At 36.6% G+C, this 23,994-nt stretch overlaps 1 protein-coding gene across 3 annotated transcripts in view; it reads right to left on the bottom strand.

Moving 5' to 3' along the window:
* Positions 1-23,994, bottom strand: part of CDH8 (cadherin 8) — a 148,986-nt gene that overhangs the window by 37,781 nt on the left and 87,211 nt on the right. For 2 of the 3 annotated variants that reach the window (XM_063334650.1, XM_063334648.1), the window contains exons 7-10: positions 23,187-23,374; positions 20,201-20,454; positions 12,991-13,127; positions 1,453-1,497 (exon numbers count right to left, since the gene is read on the bottom strand). In XM_063334650.1, coding sequence (XP_063190720.1) covers positions 1,453-1,497; positions 12,991-13,127; positions 20,201-20,454; positions 23,187-23,374 — 624 coding nt within the window. The remainder of the gene's footprint in view (positions 1-1,452; positions 1,498-12,990; positions 13,128-20,200; positions 20,455-23,186; positions 23,375-23,994) is intronic. The other variant, XM_063334649.1, reaches the window with a different exon arrangement.

Below are 23,994 nucleotides of genomic sequence, written 5' to 3'. Positions count from 1 at the left end.
GCTGCACAAAATTAAGTTAATCTAATCCAAAGAAATCCAGTTTAACCCAGTTTTTATTTAATTAAAGAATCCAAAATCACTTCAAGGTTCTGAAGTACTCAGTACCTGAATAGAAAGTAGACTCCTAGAAAATAAGACATCTTTTATTATTATCATCATCACCACATGGCTTGGAAATAGCTATTTCAAGCTTCTCTGATTCAGTGAAATTCCTACTATAATAATATTTTAAATTAGAAGTAGAGGAAGTCCTAGTTCTAACAGAGAAATCAAAACAAAATCTGAATCACTGACTTAATAAAAACAACAGCATTTGTTTTACATCCCTTATATTTCAAACTTATTAAGTTGTATTTTAACAGATCAAGATTTTATCTGATGACATTACTAAGATAATCCACATGCAGGACAATTTTATTTCTTCCCTTAGGGTTTATGTTGTTGTTTACTTTGTGCAATCCTTTACCTGTACAACAACACAGTTTATAACAATTTTTTTTGCCATGTAAAACTGACAAATCGAATTTCAAGAATCCCGAGAAAGAGAAATGCTATTGTGAAACTGAAATTTTATTTATGTTGACGTTTAAGTATAGAGATCACATACTGCAGCAAGTACCATGTTCATTTGTCTGAAGTGTTATGTCATGATCTGATTCAAGAGAGACCGAGTGCCTGAAACGGACTCTGAAGTTGTCAGGAAAAGCCATCAGTAACTGGCAATATTTCTGTTGAACATAACAGAACATAAGCTATTTCTGAATTAGGACAAAATTCAACCAAACAAACAAAAAACCCCAACAGGACTGGTCATCATGGACATTTAGATCCCCCTTGAAATTCTTCTATCTTTAAAGGATGAGAAAATACTAAGAGTTGTGGAATATCTATACAGTAACATAAAATTTATAAATAAATAAGTAAATAAATAAGTAAATATAAAGCATAGCAGAAAGGCTTTTGTGCAAGTTGCGAGGACAAGAAACAAACACTGCTTCAAAACTAATGTTCCATTTATATTTATTTCAGCACACTGGAACATATTAGAGGAGTACAGATTGTGGCAAGTCTCTGCGTGCACATGTGTGTGGGAGGCAGGCAGAAAGAAAAAGATGTGAAACGTATTTCTCGGGTTTGTTCCTTAGGTCATTCTTTGGGAGAAAAATACTAACGGAGTTGAAAAGTTTTGTCTCCTTTCAGTAGATCACTCGCTGTATTTGATTATGGTCTCCAGAAGAAAGATGAACAAGTCAAGAGCAAAGATACGTTACGTTCTATTTTTATTTCCTCACTGATAGACTGTCATGAGTTTAACCAAGGACTTGCTCAACATCTTCCACCTCTTTCATTCTTGTCCACTTTTCTACCTCTCATTGCCATGAAAAAGATGTCAGACTCTTGCAAAAAGCATGCTGCCACAGGCATGGACAAATGCAGAAGAACCATACGTACCCGCTAACCAGGTGGAGTGCGAGGAGGGAATTTCCACTGCGTATCCTGGAAAGGAGGAGGGGAAACTGAGGACAGACTACATTTTCAAGTCCTTGATTTCAAAGCTGAATTTTTAGTTAAGAGGTTTCCACGGTTTAGCAACTCCATCTGTAAAGAGGTGACTAAGAGAGGCCACATACACCTACCATATATACCATAAACCACCCATATAGAAGATGTATAGCTTGAGACTAAAGGACAGATTCTACTTCCAGGTTGCTGACAAAACCAAAAGAAAAAACAGAGTAAAATTCCTGTGACAGACACACAACTATGCCAGAAAATGTTAATTAAATAAAGCTATATTCTTCAGGCCCTGTTCAGACAGTTTTCACTCGCCTTCATTTTCTGTTGGGTTTTCTTTGGTTTTTTGCATTAGTGCATGTAAGACTTAAGATTTGCTTAATGTAGCCCAGAACCAATAAGAACTTTGAATCAATCACCTAAAATTTGCAGAAAAATGAAACACACCTGCAAAAAGACCAAATGGGTAATTTTTTTCATCAGTGACATTCCACCCTGCCCTGCCCCGAGTTCTTCGCTTGTCATTGTAGTAGCAAAGGACCGTGACCAGACCGTGTTGGGCTGCACTTCCCTTCTCTTCAGGGCCTGATTCACCTTCTACTGAGGTTACTCAGATCTCTTCTACCCTGGAAGTTTAATTTAGTCCCTGACCTTACAAATTTAAGATTTAAAATGTAAATGTAATTTAAATTAAAACAGGGGGACTTCAACTGGGTACTTTGTTAACTTTACGGTATTAACATTGGTTTATAAAACTTGATAATCAAATTCTCTTTTTAAAAAGTTAGTATATTCCTTTAATACAGATACAATACTTATTGATGGAATCAGCCTTCATTTTGCTTATCTGAGGGCAGGCTATAATTTGACGTTCAAATGCAACCTCTTTGTTATTTTTCATACCATTAAGCCGTGCAGTTATTCAGCAGTCTAACGAATAGCTACTCTGTAATTACCTCTGATACTCTGTGAATTGGAAGATCCGTTTGCAAAACTGGGAAATGTTTGTAATTTTTTGCAGAAGTATCATATTTTGTTTGGTGTATATGCATGATATTGTCTTGTCTGAATGCACAGACAGATCAAAAGGGCTTGGAAAGGCAAAACTACATCGGAAAAGCAAAACATCCCCTCAAACGTAGTTTACAGCTGCGAAGAGGGTCTTTTCTACCATAACCCTGCTTATAAGGGGAAATCAAAAGACACTGTTTTGTTTAAATTTAGCCATGCATGACAAGAGAGGAAAAGTTATCTGCTGCTGCAATGTGATTGAGAACAGTAAGCGAGCTGCAGTTTTGTCCTTGAGGGAGTAGAGGATGCTGAAACTAATTTGTCTCCACCTCAGAGCTGGAGGGGCATGGGAAGCACAAGCCACCCCCACCCCTCGCGCCACCCTCCCAAAACCCAACAACCCAGAAACAGAAGTGTTTCTGGTTGTTATAAATCACTTTGAATGACGGTCTCCCTTTAATCGCAATGTTAATGTTTCAAAAAATCCACCTTAGTGTCACAACCTCCTACTCATTTTCATGGAGCCCCAAAAGAAAACGCTAGGAGATAGAGCAGATACCAGATGTACTGGGTGCCACAGGCGTGCTCACCACATGTAACCTACATATTGCTTAAGGAGTGATGAACCTGCATAGGAGGAAACAGAAGGGGATATTAAGGTAGGGGGAACAAAGAGATGGGATGAGGCTTGAAAAGAGCTAGAAGGGGCGTCTGAATCATAAACTGTAGCGCTTTTCAATTATTGAGTAGCGATTACGGGTACTTGTCTCTTGTCAGAAGCTCTGGATGCAAACAGCATGTCCCTAGAGACTGTTCTTCTGCATATCTAATTTTGACCACAGTGAGCTTTATATTCATCGTGACACATAATCAAGATATATGTGACACATCAATATTGAGTAAACAAATACATAATTCAAAATAAATTATTAGTATAGCTGCTTGAGCGGGTTGTATTGGAAGCTGCTATAGTCACGTCAGGTTTATGACAATGAAAACAATTCTGTTTTATTCACAGATCCTAAATAAATCCTTAGGGGAAAAAAAAGAAAAAAGTGCATTGCCAACATCTTTCCACCCACACATCTACCCAGAGACCAAAGTGAAATAAATGCTGACAGAAAACAACCTGTATTTCTGATACAGTACTGTGTAATTGAGCCTTATTTGTCCCTAACGAGGATGCAAGTCAGGCCGTAGTTTGCAGTTATGTCCCTTTCAATAAAGGAACTGTGTTACGTATTTCACTGGTGAACTGTTATGAATGCAAAAATTAAAAATATGGTTTCAGTTTTAGCAACTAATAGCAGTGGACTTATAAACTATAAAGAACGGCAAGCTAGAAATGTCTGAAGTTAGACAGTTACATTTTTTGCAATAAACAATGCAAATTAAAAGAAAAAAGTTATACCTAACTTCAAGGATAAGCAAGAACAAAACAGCATTTGCAATCTCTGTAAGCAGCTGCAACTAGGAAGCACTATTCTACAGAGCCATCATTTTAGCAAAAGTCAGAATCTACTAAAAGCTTTTGAAAAAAGTTTCTTCCACATCCTTGTGGCAGCTACCAATAAGAAGGGAAAAAGAGTTAAGAAACATGGAACCACAGAAAACCATAGGGAACCACATCTTTCTGTTACCCTTGTTATTATTGCTAGTGTATATAATAGTGTGATGAAATGCTGCTACATCTTTACTTCTTGTGGATTCCAGATTTTCTGGGGCACCGTAATGCCTTACTCGTTGCGAGGAAGTAACAGGTTTTCATCTTTAAGTATAACAATGAGAAAAAGTTTCCAGAAAATAAGAAGGTGCTATTAAGTGACAGAAAAGGATTTGCCTTAAAAAATAAACCAGTGAACAGGCATGAAAAAAACTGACTGAAGACAAGTTTTAGGACACAACAAATATACCGGGACATGATTTGCTGCTGTGTTGCTCAATTCCAGCTTAATCGAGGGAGTTGCACTAGCATAAAACAGTCAGGAATCTGGCCCACACTTTAAAGCAATTATATTGTTAATATGCTAATACATCATGCATATTAAAATGTTATAAAATATTGACTTAGATATGCAAGGTCTTATTGTCAATTATAATTAGCAATGAAATTTTATAATGACTAGCAGCAATAATAACAACAAGCAGACCGACTGAGGATAAGATGCCTGAATTATTTTGATTTTTTTATTTTAAATGATTTCGTGATCGAAATAAAATACTTAATAGCTCAAATGAAATCCCTCTCTTCCTTACTGATAGAAAAAACATCAAAATGCTTTAATAAAACTTTTATTAAACACAAATTTATTATAGAAACATTCAAATGTCACTCACTTTATGGCTCATTTCTTTTCTGGGACTGGTTTTCTTAATATTGCAATTTAATTACTCTTATGTTTCCTTCACAGATAAAGTATTGCCGGATATGCTGGATTTGAATCAGATTCTATGAGTTTAGCATCAAACCATTCTTACTTGCATGCCTTCCACAAGACTCAAAAAGATGTCCCCGATATATCAGTACGTACCTTTAAAAAATTCCCTATGTTTTTTAGCCAGAAAATACTGTCATTCTTTGCTATCCAACAACTCTACCAGAAGCTCAAAGCGTGCTGCTCTGAGTAGACTCGTTAGTCTAGGAAGTAATGTGCTTGAAGAAGATTGACTAAAATGATACTCAGTTACAAACCTCTTCTCTGACCTACTCTCCTGCTTCAGCCTCACGGAACAAACAGCCGAGATTTCAGATAGTCACATTCCGCTTAGAAGTCCATGAATTCTATTTATCAAACTCGATGAACACTACACAGCATTTTTAAGATCAATCACATTTTCTTCAGAAATTCTAATTCGAATGTTCCAAGTGCAGATGGCCAGATGTTAGTTGTTCAGTTTAACAATGCACTCACTTTGCTAATACAACATGTATATATGCCTCCGGTTTTCTCAAAGTAATTAACAAACATGCTTCACATGAATTAGTCAAGTACATTTTCACTAATGACCCCTGTATTCCTTACTTGAATCCTTATCTGTTTGGTGCCCCAGGAAGCCTTATTCCCTTCTAAAAGACCAACTAGTAGTTGTGTTTTAACCTTTTAACAGTGTTCTCAATTCCAGTATGTTTTTGTGAAATCAACAGTTGTAAACCCAGAACTAAGATGTCTGAAATGCTTTAGAATGCCCTGAAACCGGAAATAAAAGACAACTGTTCACGCATAGCTCTCTCATTTTGCTTGCAATTATTATGTTTATTACCTCCTCTGACTTTTTTTGCACTGAATTACCCAAATGCTGTATGCGCAGCTGCCTTACATGCTTTCCTCCAAAATCAGAGGTTGCTAACTTCCATTCAGCATCCCATACCTGAATTTCAATGCCTGCTCCTGAACTACCGAGACCATTTTATCTAGAGATTGTTTCATAAGAACGTTCCATTGAGCTGTGAAAAACACTAATGAGAATGTTTGTGATATGTCTGAATGCACTTTCCCAGCCGAGAGCTGCAAACTGGCCTTACGGGATATACCAGCCCTCCACTGCCCAATGGCAAATGCTCTGCGACCCGTTAGAATCTATGGACTTCCACGTTACCCCGTATTTATGAGCAAATGAATAAGAACCACCTTACTAAATTCTGTGTTTCTGTGCAAAAATGATGGACTATCTAGTTTGAGTTCCACTAAGCCTGAGAAAAAAGGGTCAAGAGAAAAAGTTCATATTCCTGAGCTTTTCCTGTTTAAACCTCCATAAAGGCTTATTTCCTTCTCTTTCTAAAACTTTGTGAAATTTACTCAGCCCTAAATTAGAGGTAATTATATGATGCACCAACATATCTTCCTAAAATGTTAGAATTACTGCTAATAATGCCTATAGTCATTTTTACAATAAAAGGCTAAATAAAATTAAATAAATGAAAGCATGAGCAAAGGTATTCATAGCATTAAAAAGCACAGTGTAGCTGAAGGCTTATTCTGAAGAGTAATTATGGCGCTCTTCCTTTTTAATTAGTGTCCTTGTATTTTTTAAAGGAATATACAATATAGATAACTTTAGTAGAGCATGTGCCGAGTGATGATTCAATTACTGTATTTATACTCTTGGTAAACCATAAAGAGTCTTTCTGGCTTTATGCCCTTTCCCATTAGGTGATAAAATTGCCTCATACTTCTTCATTTCTAAAGAATGCAATTGGTATGGGTAATTACCTTTGTCAGATAGAGCCCACAGCTTTGTCCTTGAGATTCCTATGCTCTATGCCTGGAAAATATTTCTGGTCGTCAAATCAGCATTTCCATTTCAAGATCTTGTCTATATTTTCATCTGTTGCTTTGACTAGTCATTCACGCGAATTTCGACTAGTCATGGCAGTTCTGGTACTTTCCCACGTACTCGGGCAGGGGGGTTAGCTAGCCACTGGTATGTTTTTTCCTTTAGCAAGTGAAGCTGAGTACCAAGAATCATTTGATAAAGCAGTCAATCAAAATGAAAACACTAGCTCCATGACTGCAGTGCCTGGAGAATAAGGAAAACAGGAATTCCCTTAAAACCCTTCATTCAGAGATTTAAAGCTTGGCTAAAAGCACTGCTGTAGGCTAAGAGAAATACCCTCTCCCAGGCAGTCCTGCACTGGCTCTGGAATTCCCCAGCGGAATGATTTCTTGCATGTCTCTGCATGTGATGCAGAGTGTGAGAAGAGGGAGAGGTTTTAGAAGAGCCTTCTGCAGCCTGACGCGACAGGGCACACGGATGGACACTCCATCTCCCTAGTTCCCGTGTGTCTGAAAAGGCTTGAGTCTATCTCATTATAAAAGAGCCTGCCTGTGCTTGAATATGCTCACCGTAGTGCCTCACAAACCGCAACCGACATTCCACCTGACTGCAGTCTGAGGAATCCAGTGCTGCACATGGGCATAGGAAGAAAATATAAATCTTGAGTACCTCACTCAATGTTATGTCAGGTGAAAGAAAGCTTGGGGACTTTTAAGGGATCATCATTTATCGTCTTTAAAGTTTATGAGCCGTGGTTTCTGTTATTTGCTGGTGTGTTTTTCACAAATCTCAGAGGCTGCCAAGTGGAACATGTATAGCAGTTCTTTCTTGTTGAAATCTATGGTATGTATGGTATGATTCAATGAATTTCTACTATGTAATACCCATAGTCTTGAGAAAAGGATTACCGCACTTTTTTAAAAGAGAATTCCAGATAAGCATTGCTAATAGTGAATGCTTTCTGTTTTCAAGTATACTTTTGTTTTCAAAGAATTCACTAGAATCCTCAATCTCAAGCAGATCTCAGGTACAGTTTAGGAGGGACGAATATGCAAATATCAGGATATTAATATTTCAATTGGAGGAATGTTATGCAGTTAAATTACGTTGCTAATACACTTCTTTCTTGCCTAAGTTAAAAGAGCTTTTCTGAGATAAGTCTTTGCTTTGGTTTCAAACTACGTAGTTCTCCATTTATTACTGCTTTTGTCATATCAATTAACCAGCAATGACTGAAGTATAGGGCATTTCCTTAGTATTAATGAGGCACGAAGTGAGGATGCTGGAGAAATATCTGCAATGTGGCTGTTACAGCCATTAGAAGATGGAAATGGAAATCCATGGTGCTGGGGGCAGAAAGAAGATAGAGTTTAATTATTATATACCTTACACGTGTACAACAATCTGATAGCTTGAATGATCCGTGATTCTGGACTCCAGTCAGAACCTGTGCAAACTGTAGCAAAAACGTTCTAATAAATAAATGATGGCTGTTTGATTTTCTTTGAGTAGCTGAGTAGCATTAACAACACGTAACTCAGTAAGTACCGCAAAACCTGTGGGGGGAACAGAGAATCCTGAGGAGGTTAGCCCAGCCTGCACTCTGCTCTGCTTCACTGCCCAGCAAAATTGCTAACCAGGTAATGGCAGCAACACAAGCATGCCAATGCGAACAGTACTTAAAGCTATAAATGTAACTTATACAAACTAAAAAAGGTATTTGTGTGTTCAGATGAATGGGATCACATTATGACTGAAAGGATCCTGACTTTACTAGATTTTACTGAATGGCAGAAAATTCCATTTCAAAAAAGTACCAAAGAACCAAAGACGTGATGAGCCTTTGTACACACAAAAATAGATGCGCCAAAAGAATGTCTGTAAGTTAATCATTCATTCTTACTGCGCTGCAATCCGGGCTCGCAGAGAATACTTGCATATGCCCCCAGATTCCTTTCCTGTTCAGGACACAGCTCCCGACAGCCCAAACCTACGAGCAGCACAATCAGGCTCGACTTACAAAGCAAACCTATATCCCCCCCCCGTTCTCTCAAGCATCCAGTTAAAATAAACCTCCCAACCTTGGCATACAATTTTAAGCTCATGTAAGTCTCAACTACATAACAAAACAATGAGAAATCTCAGTAGCGTAGTATTTAAAGTCCAGCATCAGTAACAGAAAACAAAGTTCACGCTTTATACCCTCAGACCAAAAGGTACGTTCTCAGGGAAAGGTCATTTTGCCAGTGATGCTGCTTCCTCCAGCCTGTAATCACCTACGTGTTCCTGCTCCTGACTCGTTCAGCACAGCAAACTTGGATGTATGGCAATGTAGAAAGAAAATTTAAGAATCAATTCATAAGCGCAATAACTTTCAGCATCCCCCTTGCCATGAGTGTCAACACACTTATTTCTTCTGTGAATCCTAAGCCTGTGTTTCAGAGTGATCTTTCAAAGAGGTCAAAGCTCTTTGTAATATTCTTTTCTCTTGAAAATCCATGGGACAGAATTCATCAACGTGGAGGAGGCACCACATGAACAGAGAGGAAAAAAGTGGAACAACAAAGAAGCAAAAATTCATTTGACAATAAAAGAAAGAAGTATAAGAAATCACACAATAGAAAAAAATGTGTAAGAAGAATGGAACATTTAAGAGTAGACAGATTTAAGGGTAGTATTTGAGAGGATCAAAGCTGCAGAATGAAGTTATCTACTGGTTTTTCATTAAATTCATGGAAAATATGTAACTTAATCTGAAATAGTGAAACTGTCACCTAATTATCAGCTGTACCATGTTAATCACTTGCAGTCCAGTCGTTGTCACTGATTGCTCTTTGCATTGTTTCATCTTTAGTAACCAAAAAAAAAGATTCACATGGATGAGATAGTTGAAGAATTATCTTTAGGGGGCATGAAACATAGTTACTGTGATTTAAACAGAAGGCATAAAACTATATGCAACTTGCTTATGTATTTTGAGAACCAGAACATAAAGGCAATACAAAAGTTTGGGCAACAGCCTGAGGGAGAGCCACTCGAGGCAACTTTTCCTTAGCCTGCCCGGATAGTTATCCACCCGAGGAGAAAGCAGGGAAATGACAACCTCCAAAACGTCTCACATGGCACAGGGCTCAGAATATGGTAGTAATGCTATTTGTCACCAATAGCACGAATTTGTTCTAAATTAGAACTAGCCAGACACTTGCCTGTGAATAGGAAAAGAAAATGTCCTTCGAAAAAACCCCACCAAACCGGTCTTTTGTCTGTGAAGTGCTTACAGAAAAGTCACGGTGCCCATTGGTCATGCGCTTGTGTTTCTCCTCCCAGTTTTGCTAGACATTAAATGGTCGAGTTCACATTTTGGGGCACTCAGATTACAATAAAGAAGTGGCATGTTTAAAATTATCAACACACATTCTAAATCTGATCACTTCCCAGAAGATCAGCCAGACTAAATCTACATATCTTCATCCTCAAGCCCAGGGAAAATGCAAGAGTAGTTATGCTCAACTCAGCCAGACCAATCTTGTCTTGGAAGGTTCCCACCCGAGAGACTGGCTGAGGGGCGATACAAAAGAATAATTTTGTCATGGTGGCAGCAGAAAACTGCTGAAAATACCTGTGCTTAAGGCACAAATTTAGCTGCAGGTAACTTACCAGCATAAAGTTCTGAAATAGTGATGTATGTTTTGGCAAAACTTGGTGTTCATATATGAAAGTGTTGATAAATCGGGGTATATTTAGGATCTACCATGCTCGGAATCAAGAAGAAAAATACCAATGTCATGGCTTAACATCGGTAAGGAAGTGTAATGGCAATGAAATGGTCCCCTCCTTGCCCCACAGGAACAGAGGTGAGCCTCGAACTGAACCCGGGGAGCAGCTAGCCTGGGAAGAGAAAACGTTCCTGGACAATCGAAGCTGAAATATTTATTTTTACAGGAGAGATCAGCAGTCCAGTAATATTACTGTCAGTGAAAGCATCATAATGACACATTTTGTATTTTCATTTGCTGCTTGTGTCTGCCTCCAACAGATTTCTGTTATTTTTATAACAGAGATCTTGCTTATTATTGTGTTGGGAAAAAAAAAATGCCCATTTTACCCTGCCTGACAGTTCTATAGACACATTTAGTTTCTGGATGAAGAGTTTAAAAATAATTTATCTTAAATAAGGAAAGATAGCAGTCTATGAAATTAAGCTCTTGTTTTATGTAAATTAGGAATTTAAAAAAAAGCCATCAGCAGGAACACAAAAGCTTAGAATGAGATCTGCATTCTTTTTTTCCTAGCCAGCCTGATAAGATGCAATTTTACAATAGTGATCGATGCTGAGGCTCCCATGAAGTCTAATCACAAGGATAATTTCTGAGAAAATTCCTGAGCATAATTACGTTTTAAAAATCTGAAGATGCAACAGGCAGACTTGATCCTGATGTGGCTTTGTAAAGTGGGCTTCTGTTACCTCTGCTCTGACACACACAGATAAGGGAGATAAAAACACAAATTGGAGGGGTTTCTTGAAAAAAAAATATTCTTTTTGCTTTATTCTTTTTCAATGTGCTGGAGGAAACAAAATGTAAAATTACTTCCCTTTCATATCTTACTGATCCAATATCTGAAAACTTTGGATCACAAACTATCATACCTTCCCACGCCCCTGGTGAATCTCATATCTGACATTCCTCATGTCTTGAGAAAATCAGTATGAAAATTTTATATCTTTCTCATTTAAAAACATCAAAATTATTAATTGGTTTGGTATTAACCTGGTCAAAATATGCCCCATGAAACCAGAGCTTGCTTTCTTTCCTTATGTCGTTTGATTCCCTCTGTTGGATTAGCTCTTGCACTTACCAAAGTAGTGTTTGCGTCAAGATTTAACAGTAATTAACAGGGCACTGTTGGCACTACTGCACTATTGGCAATGAAATACACAAATTATTAAGGTAGGTCATTAGAATACAGTTTATAAGTGTTGTAAGTTGAGAGCTTAGTTTATGCTCAGGCCTACCTTACTCATTTGTGTACGCCATTTTACTTACCTGTCACGTTTGGTTTTGAAAACAAGTACCATAGAAAAATACTGGACAACAAAAACGGGCCAAACAAGCATCTTTTACCCTCCCATTCATTATATTCATACCTACAGTATTATGAAACTGAGCACTGAAAGTTCTCCATCATAATACTATATCCTTTAAAAAAGATACTCTGGGGGAAAAGCAAGCATTAACATCGCCCTGTTTTCTATATGCAAGAATTAGCAGCGCTGATCATCTGGCTTCAAAGACAAATATTCTTATGACAATGCGTCAAGTGTGTATGCACGGATGGGAATTCTGCATATTCATTGATCGCAGAATAGACGCATCAGCAGAAACATTTTCTTCGTTGGTGTTTCAGTTAAGATGATGACATGGGATGACAGGCCTATGTGCTGAATCTGTTCTCTCGCTGCAGTATGTTTATGTCAAACGTATAGTCTAAAATACAGTATAATTTATTATTAATATTAGCACTGTCATATGTGACCCTGTCAGCAGCACTTACAATTCCAAATTAATCAAGAATTCTTCTTGATTAAAATCTAGGAACCATATTCCCAGACTGGGCAACAATCCTGGCTCCCAATGACTTAGGTGTACGGATAATCCCAATAGTTTTGCGGATCTGAACAATCCATGTCCTTGTCTATAGCTGTATATGAGTAAATTTATTCATATGTATCCAATAGGACTGCTTTCGTGCAACATTACGCATGTGCTTAGTCATTTATGGTACTGAAACAAAATATCACTCAGCGTTAAGAACTTCTGGGTTGAGTCTATGATTTACTTCTACAATAGCAAAGCTTTATTTTTTCTGTCTTAATGTAACTAACTAAACGTAAGGCTTTGGTTTTGGGGTTTTTTTTAAACATTTTTTAATTTATCCTATATACCTGTACAAATGTACTCAAGTATTTCTTCAATATCTGTGCTACTGCATTCACTGAAAAAAAAGCAGTTTTGAAAGCGAAAAGAAATGGAACTTCAGCAGAAATCAAGTTTTCTTTCAAAAATTCTGTACCTTAAAAATCCAACGTGTTTTTCTTTTTCCTGAATTATATACAGTTTCCACTTCACACGCTGTTAAAAGTAATTAGAAACCCAAGAGAACTAAAAGTCGGTATATACAAATACTTACTAGTTTCAGTAGCTACAATAGTTATGTTGTGCCACATATTTGTTTCTCTGTCCAGGGGCGTTGCCAAAGTTATTTTCCCATCTTCTGCGTTAATGTTGAACTGTCGCTCAAGGTCAGTGTGCCGATCGATGGAAAACCTGCAAAACAGACATCCCTGTAATCTACTTGACGAGGCTGGTGTAATCCATACAATCACAAGACAATTTAGGGAGCCCTCTGAGAGCTGCAGTTTTATAGCCAAATGGATGGAGAAGCTCAATAGCATAATAATTTATAAGACAAAATGACAAACTGAGACTAAAAAAACTTATTAATTATTGCCCAAGGAGTAATTAGCTGTATACCCAGTGTGAAGGTCATAAAATGCCCTCAGGTTCACTGGGTAACATCTTTGAAAAACGGTGCTGATCAAGAGTTAATTACACAATCCATCACGTTTATTAGACAGTTTCTATGGTATTTCACAGTAACCGCTGATAATTTCAACTGTAATGTATTAAGCACACAAAAATGGTGGGCTTCATGGTTATTTTAGAAAGGGATGAATAATATTATTTTACCAATAAATTTCAGATTAATCAAGCATAAGCTATTCACCAAGCCCATTATTTGGTTATGGTTCAAGCAGCTCCATGGGCAGAACGCAGCTAGTGAATCACTATTCTCCTATAAAACGCTTCAAACTCTGAAGGACGGATTGTTTTATGGATTGACACTGCTGATTTTTAACAAAACACGTTTCATCTGACAGGTAGTCAGAGTTTGCAAGTGTGACTGTCCAGGTAAATTGTGCCGCCCAAACAGAGCCGGCCTGACAACACGAGCGAGCTGCAGTAGATCGCTCCAGCAGCGCATTAAGCAGGATGATGATTTAAAGCTCAGAACAGGATCTCCGGGAAAGCTTTTATGTTTGTCCATTTTCACAGAGCTATTCTATTAATGTACTGTTCGCAAAAAAGAAATTAAATCACAAAATTAAGCCTTCCAATTTTTTGACAGGAAAGGTACGGAACGAGAGAGTTTAGTGATAAACTATTGATATGGTTCAACAAAAATTGACTTCAAGGGGTTTTACTGAATCCTAATTGTGGATTTATATAAAAGCCTTTTAAGCCTTTGTGCCTATGTATGACAGAACCTAACAGCATGCACTGACAGTTTTTACATCTGTTCTGCATTATATCTAGGCATAATAGGGCGAGTTAGGATACAGTATCAGACTGGATTACATTCTAGAGTGGTCAGAAAAGTGACTCAGACTGTCAGTTTCTCATTTCTACTTTTTGCAAATATGCTGTTAAATTCACTGATAAAAGAACAGGAGCGTATTTTGCTACAGTGACAATGGCAGAGTTATCTGAAAATCAGTTATTCCATTCTGGTTTATGCTTTATCATAACCAATTGCCAAAAAAACCTTCTCATTCGGAAGTTCTTTTATATGCTACAATAAACATATTCTGATGAACTCAAACTCATCCCAGCATAGCACAACTGATTTTGGTAGACACAGAATTAGGATCTGATTTCAAAGTTTAGGATTATAGCTTTCATCTTTTTTGTTTCAGTGTCGGATACTTTCACATTTAGAAGAAAAGATACATTGCAATTAGATTGCTTGTGCAACGCATTCAGTAAGATACAGTTAACTTTCAAAAATTTAGCTCTCAATTATGAAAATTTATGAAAATCTTAACATTTAAACGTTTAAATGTATTACTAAAGATCAAGGCTAGCAGGATCACATTTGCAAGGTACTTAACAACTAAATGGACTTAAGAGTGAAAGCCCCTGTTTAACTAGGAAATGGGATTTGTTAGACGTTTAAGTTTTCTGTTTTTAAACTCTGAGAACTAATTTTACTAACTTAAAAATGAACAGCTTGGTTAAGAAGAGTACCAGAAAAAAAATAAAGTAAAACTCCAAATATATGTGCCTAAAGCTAGGCACATGCACCTATATTTGGACATTTAAGTAAACTGATTTTCTAGTGAGCTCCACATACCCAGTTCTCACTGGTTTAACGGGAATTGCACTATCCTCAGCATTTCTGAAAATCAGGTCATTTGTGTGGAAGAATAACGCTGTAGGTGCCTAACTTCAGGCAATCATTTCTGAGAATGTATCTTAACCTTATTTGATGTCTCCCTAGTTCCAATTAAAGTATTAGAAGTAAAATTCTGGTACAAGTGAAGTTAGTAAAAAACATCTTACAGACTTTCACAGGCTTAAGATTTCACTCAAGAAAATAGGAGAAAGAGAGCAATGAAGATAACGTTTTTAAGATGTCATCACTTAAAACTAGACCTTTTAATTCTTCATGTTTATGTAATGATGCAGAAAGAACTCTTCTGATATCAAACATTTATGAAATTTTTACTGTCCACAAATGAAATAAAATACAAAATGCTCATATGCTATTTAATGTTTAGTTGACCTCGGCTTGACATAAATTCCACCGAGACAAGACACAGTTTTTCCCTAAGGATGAATCCTTTTTTAAACTTCCATATAGAGCCTTCCTGCAGTACATTTTTTGAAGTTATAGAAGTAGGAGCGTAACATCTGTGAGTTTATTGTATTGCATTTCATCTCACCCCAACAGTATTTATTCACAATGCAAAACCAGCATTCAAATTGAAACATTTTTAACGTAAGTTACATGGCTTTACAAGACTACAAAGAGGTAAAACCCTCTCCTGATTCTAATTTGATAAATATTTGGTACAAAATAAAAAATAAAATCTGCAGCGTCATAAACCTGGGAAAACTAATAGTACATTTCAGTTTCCTTTTCGTGATAATGGTATTGTAACTCTCTCTAATGGGAATGCATAGTCAGATCCATCAGCTGTACATAAAACATACACTTCTCTAAAAACGAGAAAAGAGTATCTTGGGAAATAATATCTTTTGAAATTGCCATAAAGCCAGCACAGGTTATTGGGAAGTTTTGGTTAGTTTATAGGTCTACTATGGCAATTACAGGAACAACCCCACAGTGGTTTAACATAAGACTTAAAATTATTCTCCGTCCTGCTCCTGCACTATTGATATTGCCGTTATGACTTAATTTGATCTATGCTTTATTTGCACCAATGTAAATAAGAGCAGAAATCCTTTTTTGCTGCACCTGCTGAGATTTGAATCGTAGTACTGATACCTCATCAGTGGTAAATCACCATTGTTTATTAATGCCAGGCAGATTGGACATGCTACTTAGTGACAGATAAACGGCTGTACCATTAGGGAGGCAGAAAATATCGTATCTAGGTTTTTAAGGCCTGCTGTGAATTAAGAAAATGATCAACTGCTGCCAAAGATGAAATCTCTGTCGATATGAATGGGGAAAACCTGCCACAGTGAAGCTTATCTCTCCTCAGAGAAAGACACTGAAGGGCAGTGATTTATAGGAGGGCAGAGACAGTAGAGGAAGAAAGATTATTGCCCATGCTTTTTCCTATGCGCTTGGATCATGCTTTATCCAAGATAATTTACTGCAGATAAATAGACCATGGTTATAAAATAACAACAGAAACATGAAATAAGTACTACTCGAATCAATAGATTTGTATGCTAATAATGATCTTTCAAGCCTAATTATACTGTAAGCCAGAACGTACCACCCTTACTAAATAAACTACAGTAAAGCTTTACAACTAGCTTAGCTGAATTCACTGGGTCCCCTTCCCAAGGGAGATGCACGCGGTCCAGACGTGGTAAGGTGTGAGCCTCCGCCGCACGCTTCTGAAACGACTAGGCTAGCATAAGACAAGCTACTGACCATTATTTACAATTACTACCCAAATTTGTAAATCCTTTTCACCATCAGGCTTCAAAGTGAGCCAGGCCCTTAAGCAACATGCAGAACAGAATAGCAAATAAAGATGGAGGAGAAATTTTGCTGCTTATTTTAAAAATACAGGGTTATGAAAGACAATGACATAGTTAGACTAACCTACCAACTGATATGAAGAGATAGTTCATTTTCATTGGAGAACCAGATAATGAATAATTCAGCTGATTCTCACTTTATCACTTAGCCATTCAAAGATGCCTCTGCTCATCCACAATTTGGGCTCAACAACAACATGAAAAGTCCCATACAACATATGCATCCTTCAGTCCCACCCAGCTAAACGTGTCTAAATGTCTTTGTCTGGTCCAGAGATTTCAGACTAATAACCAGTGCCAAATCTCTGCGTTTGACACAAGACTTTTTAAATAACCCTCTTCAGGTAAATCCGTGAGGTGGGCACATTCAGAACCAGGTAACCCATCGATGGACCCGCTTGTAAATCTATGGTAGGCTTCGTGCCTTTTGGATCAAGTGATGGAAAGATTCAGAGAATACATTTCGTCTCTTCTAAGCAAGCATAAAAAACAAAGTACTGTTCCATTGGATAGAAATGAGGTTAAACCTTTGTTTAAAAAAAAAAAAGAAAACATAGGAGAAGTTTCTTTCCAGGCTGTTTTCTAGAATAATTTTTCTAAATTCTTTAACGTTTTGTCTCATGACTCAATTATCAGACTATTTCTATGTTCAGAGATATCCAAGTTTTATTTCGTTTACGGTACCACAATACTCCGAGTTTACTGAGTCTTTGTGTAAGACTAACGTGCAGCAGACGTGGTACTGGTAGCACATGAGGTGATTCGTATTTTCTTTTGTGTTGATAGAGTTTTTATAACAAACGCACACAAATGCTCTGCCTAACCAAAATACCGACGGAACTGTTATCTATTGAATTGAAATGCAATTGGTCATTGTCTCCTAAAATTCTGTTTTTAAAAAAAAAAATGAATTAAAAATGCCCAGGCAGTATTAAAACAGTCCATTATTTTTAGAACAGAAAGTTTTCATTCTGTTTTTCTATTTTTTAACTTATGTTTAATATTTTTGAAAGTATACCATAGAACATATACATAAAATTTATGCCATATACATGATGCAATAACAGAATAAATGTTTAAAATGCACAAACAATATGAAACGTTCCAATCCAACAAAACAACGCTCCCACATATTTTTGTTAGAACCTGACACGTTCCGATTTTGTTCCAAATTGGAAAGGAAGTAACTGCATTTCTGCTCCCTGATATTCTTCCTCTAGCAGTAGAATTAATAACATGAAATCTCTTTATTTGTCTTAAAATATTTTTCATGCAAAAAAAATGAAAAAAAGGAATTTGCACTTTCCAGAGCTACCCCAGATAAAGCCAAATTAATCAGGTGAGCAAACAAGAAAAAAAATTGTATAGGAAATAGAGCTTTAAATATTCCTTAATTAGCTATCAAGCCAATATTGTAGAAAAATTCAATCCAGTACTGCATATAATATTTTTAAAGAAGATATAAATCACACTAATTACTTACACTTTTGTTTAAATGTAATGACTTTTGGCCAATTCTGTTTCATATATATCTATTGTTTCTATATGACTTGATAAACAATAACATTCTAATGCAGTTTGCATATATAAAATATTTTTGCTTTTAAATGTTTAAAAATATCTCGATCTATAAAACGATGAAAAAATAGAAATGAAGTAAACATTTTACTCAGTTCAATTTTTCAGGCTTGGACAGAATAAAGAGGCTCAAGTTTAGGACGTAGATGGGCTTCTAGCTGGTCCAAATTATTAGGAGTTTGGGACAGGGCTAGAAAAGTATTCCAAGGAATCAGAACAAGAATGGAAAAACAGCCAAGGTAAAACAGAAGCAGAGTTGAAGCCAGGCTGAGACAAGGAACAAACGGGACACAATCAAGAGGCAGAGGAGCACAGGAGCCAGCCAAGAGCAACGCAGAACAGGGCAGAGGGAAGGAACTAAGGTTAAACTGAAAGAGAAATTGCTATCGAGCTGGAGGAAAGGGAAGAACGCCAACTTGCTGCCACCACGCCTGGCTTCACGCACCCTTCAGAGGACCCTGTCTTTGTAGTGGCAGCGCAAGCCCTTTTTCCAGATGCCAGTGGACCGCAGTAATAAAATCAGGGGTGGAGTCACTGCTTCAATTGTGATAGATCACACTCGGTGCATTTTATATTGCTTTTTTCTGTTTAAGCGACATTTTTCTAACCTGGGTAACTCCCTTCAATTTCCCATTTCTATGATCAGATTACCATCTTTGTTCCTCCTGACAGCTCCTCTGGTAAGAAAATAAATTCTGTGTCTATTAACACTGTCTGGGTTGTATACTGCAGTAGAAAACATATTAATCAACTAATTTGTAAGGAAATCTGTGATAGTTAACGCTACATTTAGCTCATTTTGAAAGGATGATTTAGAAACAAGAGACTCCAACGTACTCTCCAACATCTTCATACACAAGTTCTAACACATTCAAACTTGTCAGAAATTTTGAAATTCTAATTCTAAAAATACTAAACTATGATATGCAACCCTAAATAAAGGTTTAAAGTTTGGCTCTGCAACAAACCTGATGTGACAATGATAAGAAAATAGTCTTGAAAACTGCTAGTGTAGCTTAAATTCCCTAAGGCAGTAATGTACAGTCATGATTACCATTAGACTCCCGCCAAATACACCTTTACTATGAATTTGACATTTTGGTGTTTGTTTTCATAACACTTTTGCTAATACACGTAGCAAAATGTGTTTTGGGAACACTCGCTTCATACCATACTAACCACTACAAAAGGGAGGGGAAGATGTGGTCTCCTCAAAATGAGATAGAAAACACTGATCTGATGAAATAACAGATTTTGTTCAAGTTAGATCAGAAAACGAAAACATTGTAAATCAAAGACACAGAAGTCAGACGGGCATAATCATCTCTGAATTTCTATCTTAAAACCAGGACTGGGTTTAGCCAAAGGAATACAAAATATGTTTTGACAACCTTATAACTACGTGGGACAAACTGAGTATTGTTAGTGCAGAAACTAGCGGATTATTTACAATAACTGCAGAGATACGCACTGATGACTCAACCCCATCAGACCTCATACGCCCTATTTCTCATGTTCATTGCATTCCTACTGTTTCATGAGACTACTCATGTGGCAAGGAGTATTTTTGTGATTTTGAAAATGATCTAAACTGATAAATCTAACATCATAAAATAAAACCTTTACAAGTATTTCTGTAGAAATAAAACGGCACGAAAAAAGTATCATACAACATATAGGAAAATACACTTGGCATTCTGCCAGCAGTTTCTTCAAAGAGAAGGTTAAAGCAGCACTACCTTATAGGGCTGGAAGACACGTCGGGGTCATGGGCAGCCACCTGACCAATCACAGAGTTAATGGCAGCATTTTCATGCACTTCCAGTAGGTAAGTAGGCGATGAAAAGACTGGTGGCTCATCAGCATCCTCTACTACGATTTTTACTGTTGCTGTATCCTTGAATGGTCCTCCACTGATGAAGCGAGGATCAATATGAACGTTGGCTGCTTCTACCTTCAGAGTATAGGATTTTTTGGTCTCAAAGTCCAGTGGCTGTTAAGAATGACAAAGACAAATGTCTTCTACTAATGGCCACAGAGAAAGAACAAATGAATATAATGCTGATGGATGAAAGTTATGTGCGTTTAAGTACATTCAGTGAGTTTTAATGCAATCGCTTCCCACTCCCAGAAATCCAACCTGCAATTTTTCTAGGCATATATTGATATCTGTTTATTAACCAGCCTCAGAGAAAACAAGACTCTTTGTTTCCTTGCTTTTCACAAGAAATTTACCAAAATATTCTCTCATGAATTATACCATTACAATTACATAACAGATAAATACTACAAATTTGTTGGCGCTGACGACTTGCATACTAATCATGCACTTAATCAGTGCTTTGTTAGTTGGAGATAAGAAAAAAAAATACTAGCTCCACAAAGAATAAATATTTTATTACTTCCAGAACAATGTGAGAAATGCAAACAACTAGCAATTATTATTTGTTGGATATTATGTGGAAAAATGTAGAGCTAATCATATAAGAAAATACTTCAATATTATTGCACTTCAGGTAACTGCATTTCTGTTTATAGGGGTAAATGAGGTAGACATCTCTCAGGAATTTCTCAAAACTGTAGCAATTCCTATTTCTGTATCTTATTTTTTTTTCAGAGAGAGAAACACGAAACCGATTACTTTATTCTATCAATATACCTGCCATGTCACCATTGTTTTTACTGCTTTACAGTTCCATATTAAAACGTAAAAGATGAAAACACAGGGGATTTAAAAGAATGAAATACCAAATAAAAACCAAATCTGTGACACTTTTGAGTATTAGAATTTTTCATTATAGGAGATTCAAGTTTGTGTCTTGAAGCACATCAGTATATTCACTATATAATTCTCTTGTGTCTCACAATGATTCAAATTTCAAAGATGCAAATTGCCAAGTATTGGAAAGATATTAAGATTTGCATTACAATGTCCCAGGGATAAAAAGAAAAGGACATAGAAACTCGGAATCTGCAATGCAAATATCGGCAAGAGCGCAAATAGGGATCTTCAGGAAGTCTGTCAAAGCCTTCAATATGTACATTTTCAAATTTTGTTGAATTTTTTCAGGTATGAATCAAGGTCTAATGGGATTTGCTCTTTCTCACAAATTCTAGTAAACACAAGAAAACCTTGCTTCTTTAGCAGCTCTTAAATTAGGAAGCTTTTGTAATTATGAATGGTGATTTATAAATCGGCATATTCACAATTTGCCAATCATAGCTCCTATATAATTTTTTTCAATTGCTTTTCATATGCTTTACAGAAATGACAGCACCCCAATACATTTAGTCACGCTTAATCAGAATATCGTATTGAAAATTTACTCTGCATTGTCTAAAGCCCGTGAATTTATGCTGCAGGAAATCTGCTGGTGAACAGTACCCTCCGTGCATCGTCTACTGTAGTAGAAACAAAGTGATTATTGCTGTTAAAATGAATATATGAAACAACATCATGTTAGAGACTCAGTTATGAAATAAAGCCTAGGGAACTGGGGCAAAAGGCTAATTGCCTTAGTTTACGAAAGAGGCCACAGCATACAATAAATAACAGTAAGGAAGATCAAGGATGTATATCATAATTTTCTCTTTAGGAAAACAGATCTCAATTTAGATAAATATACATCATTTTATTATGTATCTACAGTGCTGACCTACTCACTGAGAAACAGAAAATTGAAACTTTGGATAAGTACTCTGCCTGACCTCTTTAATTACAGGTACAAGTTGCATATTAATTACCTGTACTCACTGGAATGTAATGGTTTGGTTTTTTGGTCTTTGTTTTGTTTTATTTTTTTTAAAAAACGCAAACCAAAGATTCATTTAGAGTGCTCTATGCTACATATTTAAAACCCTCTATGCCAGTGTTATAAGTTATATTCACATCCTTTTTCGGAACACAGCGTGAGAATCAGCTCTCTTCTCCTTCCCCAGAAAATAATAAAAATTAAGTCTGCAATTAGCTTTTCATTGACTTTAAAAGCCAAGTTCTGTTCTAGATATGCTGTCTCTCCCCATGTTTCTGTTTATAACTAAGTGGTCCTTCTGCTGTGTACATGCAAATACCTCATCTTGCATACACCAAGACTGTCCAAGCATAGAAAAGGTAATGGATTCATAGTCTTCTTTAGGGCCTGAATTTGGCACTTCTCATGGGAAACAGTGCTGGTGTCCTTAATAAGGTTCAGTGAAATCACTATTCATTGAGCGAAGAGTTCAACATGAGAAAAGGTGGACAACGAAGCCTCTCACACATCAGGTCCTTTAAATAATATGCTGTGATAATTTTTTTCTCTAAACAGTATTTGACCAGCTATACAGCAAATCAAATAATAGAGAAAATTTATTTGATGAATACTGAGCCAAGATTTTATGGAAGTTTATACCACCACCAAAGCAAATTCCCATCTACTCTTCTCCTTTGGAAACAAGGAAGCAAAACCTTTTGATTTGACCACATGGAAGCCCAGATAAGATTTTAACACATGCCCAGCACAGAAAATACTTCCATGGACATCTCCCCAGTTGTCGCCTAAATGACAATTTTGAGGGACGTGGCTAATATGTCCCTTTTTTATCACTTCGCTGGCTTGACACCTCATCCATAGATAAAAGAATCCTTGGAAAACCCGCATTTTCTCACAAAGTACAGTCTGGCTGGGTAGTCGTATGTACAATAAACATTTTTTTTTTTTTTTTTCAAACAGAAACATCATTTACCTTTCTCACTCTAATAATGCCGTCCTGAGTTTGGGCATCTGTAGTAATTTCAAATATATCCATTCCATCTCCTTCAATAATATCATAGGATGATTTAGCATTTTCTCCAATATCCAGGTCATTCGCTTTCACCCTTCCTATCGGTTCACCAAGAGCAACATCTTCCATTACTGAGAAGTGATACAGACCTTACAAATAAGAGGAAAAGACTAAACATTACACCCAATTCCAGTACCTCTGGTGTGCTCTTCATTTGTTTATACTTCCCCAAAGCAAACTTTTGAGATGTGCAACAGATACAAAGCACATTTACACAAGTTATTTACAAGTTATTTTCATTACAGGAGTATCCTGCTTCTTCCTTGCAGGGATGCTTAGTGTTGGCAAACATAAATATTAACCTTCTTCCAACACTGGAAATCTGCAGCGTTCTCTACTGCAGGCACTGTTGAACTTACCGTTTTATTTACACACATGCAGTTATATTTTTTATAGAATTCAGCTGTGAAACTTTGTCTTTTACTCTGTAGAAAACTAGTCTAATACTTTAAAGACACCTTATACAATTTCAGATCTTAACTACTTTTTTGGCTCTTCTAGTTTGATTTGGTTTTGGTTTTTTAACCCCTTCCACCTCCCTTTTGTGATAAGAAACTAATTAAGAAACATTCAAGGAAACTTCCAAAATTTATGTTTTAAAGGAAATAATAACTTTTCCTAACAATCATTGCTGTATTTATTATTTGGTTGTAGGGTTAGACTAAAACCCACTAGAAAAGTGCTATTCAAATTGTCAATATTTTTATTT

Source organism: Chroicocephalus ridibundus, chromosome 4 (assembly GCF_963924245.1).
Source record: "Chroicocephalus ridibundus chromosome 4, bChrRid1.1, whole genome shotgun sequence".
Lineage (NCBI taxonomy): Eukaryota > Metazoa > Chordata > Aves > Charadriiformes > Laridae > Chroicocephalus > Chroicocephalus ridibundus.
Note: the sequence above shows the minus strand (reverse complement) of the source record. Positions and strands in the feature narration are given on the sequence as shown.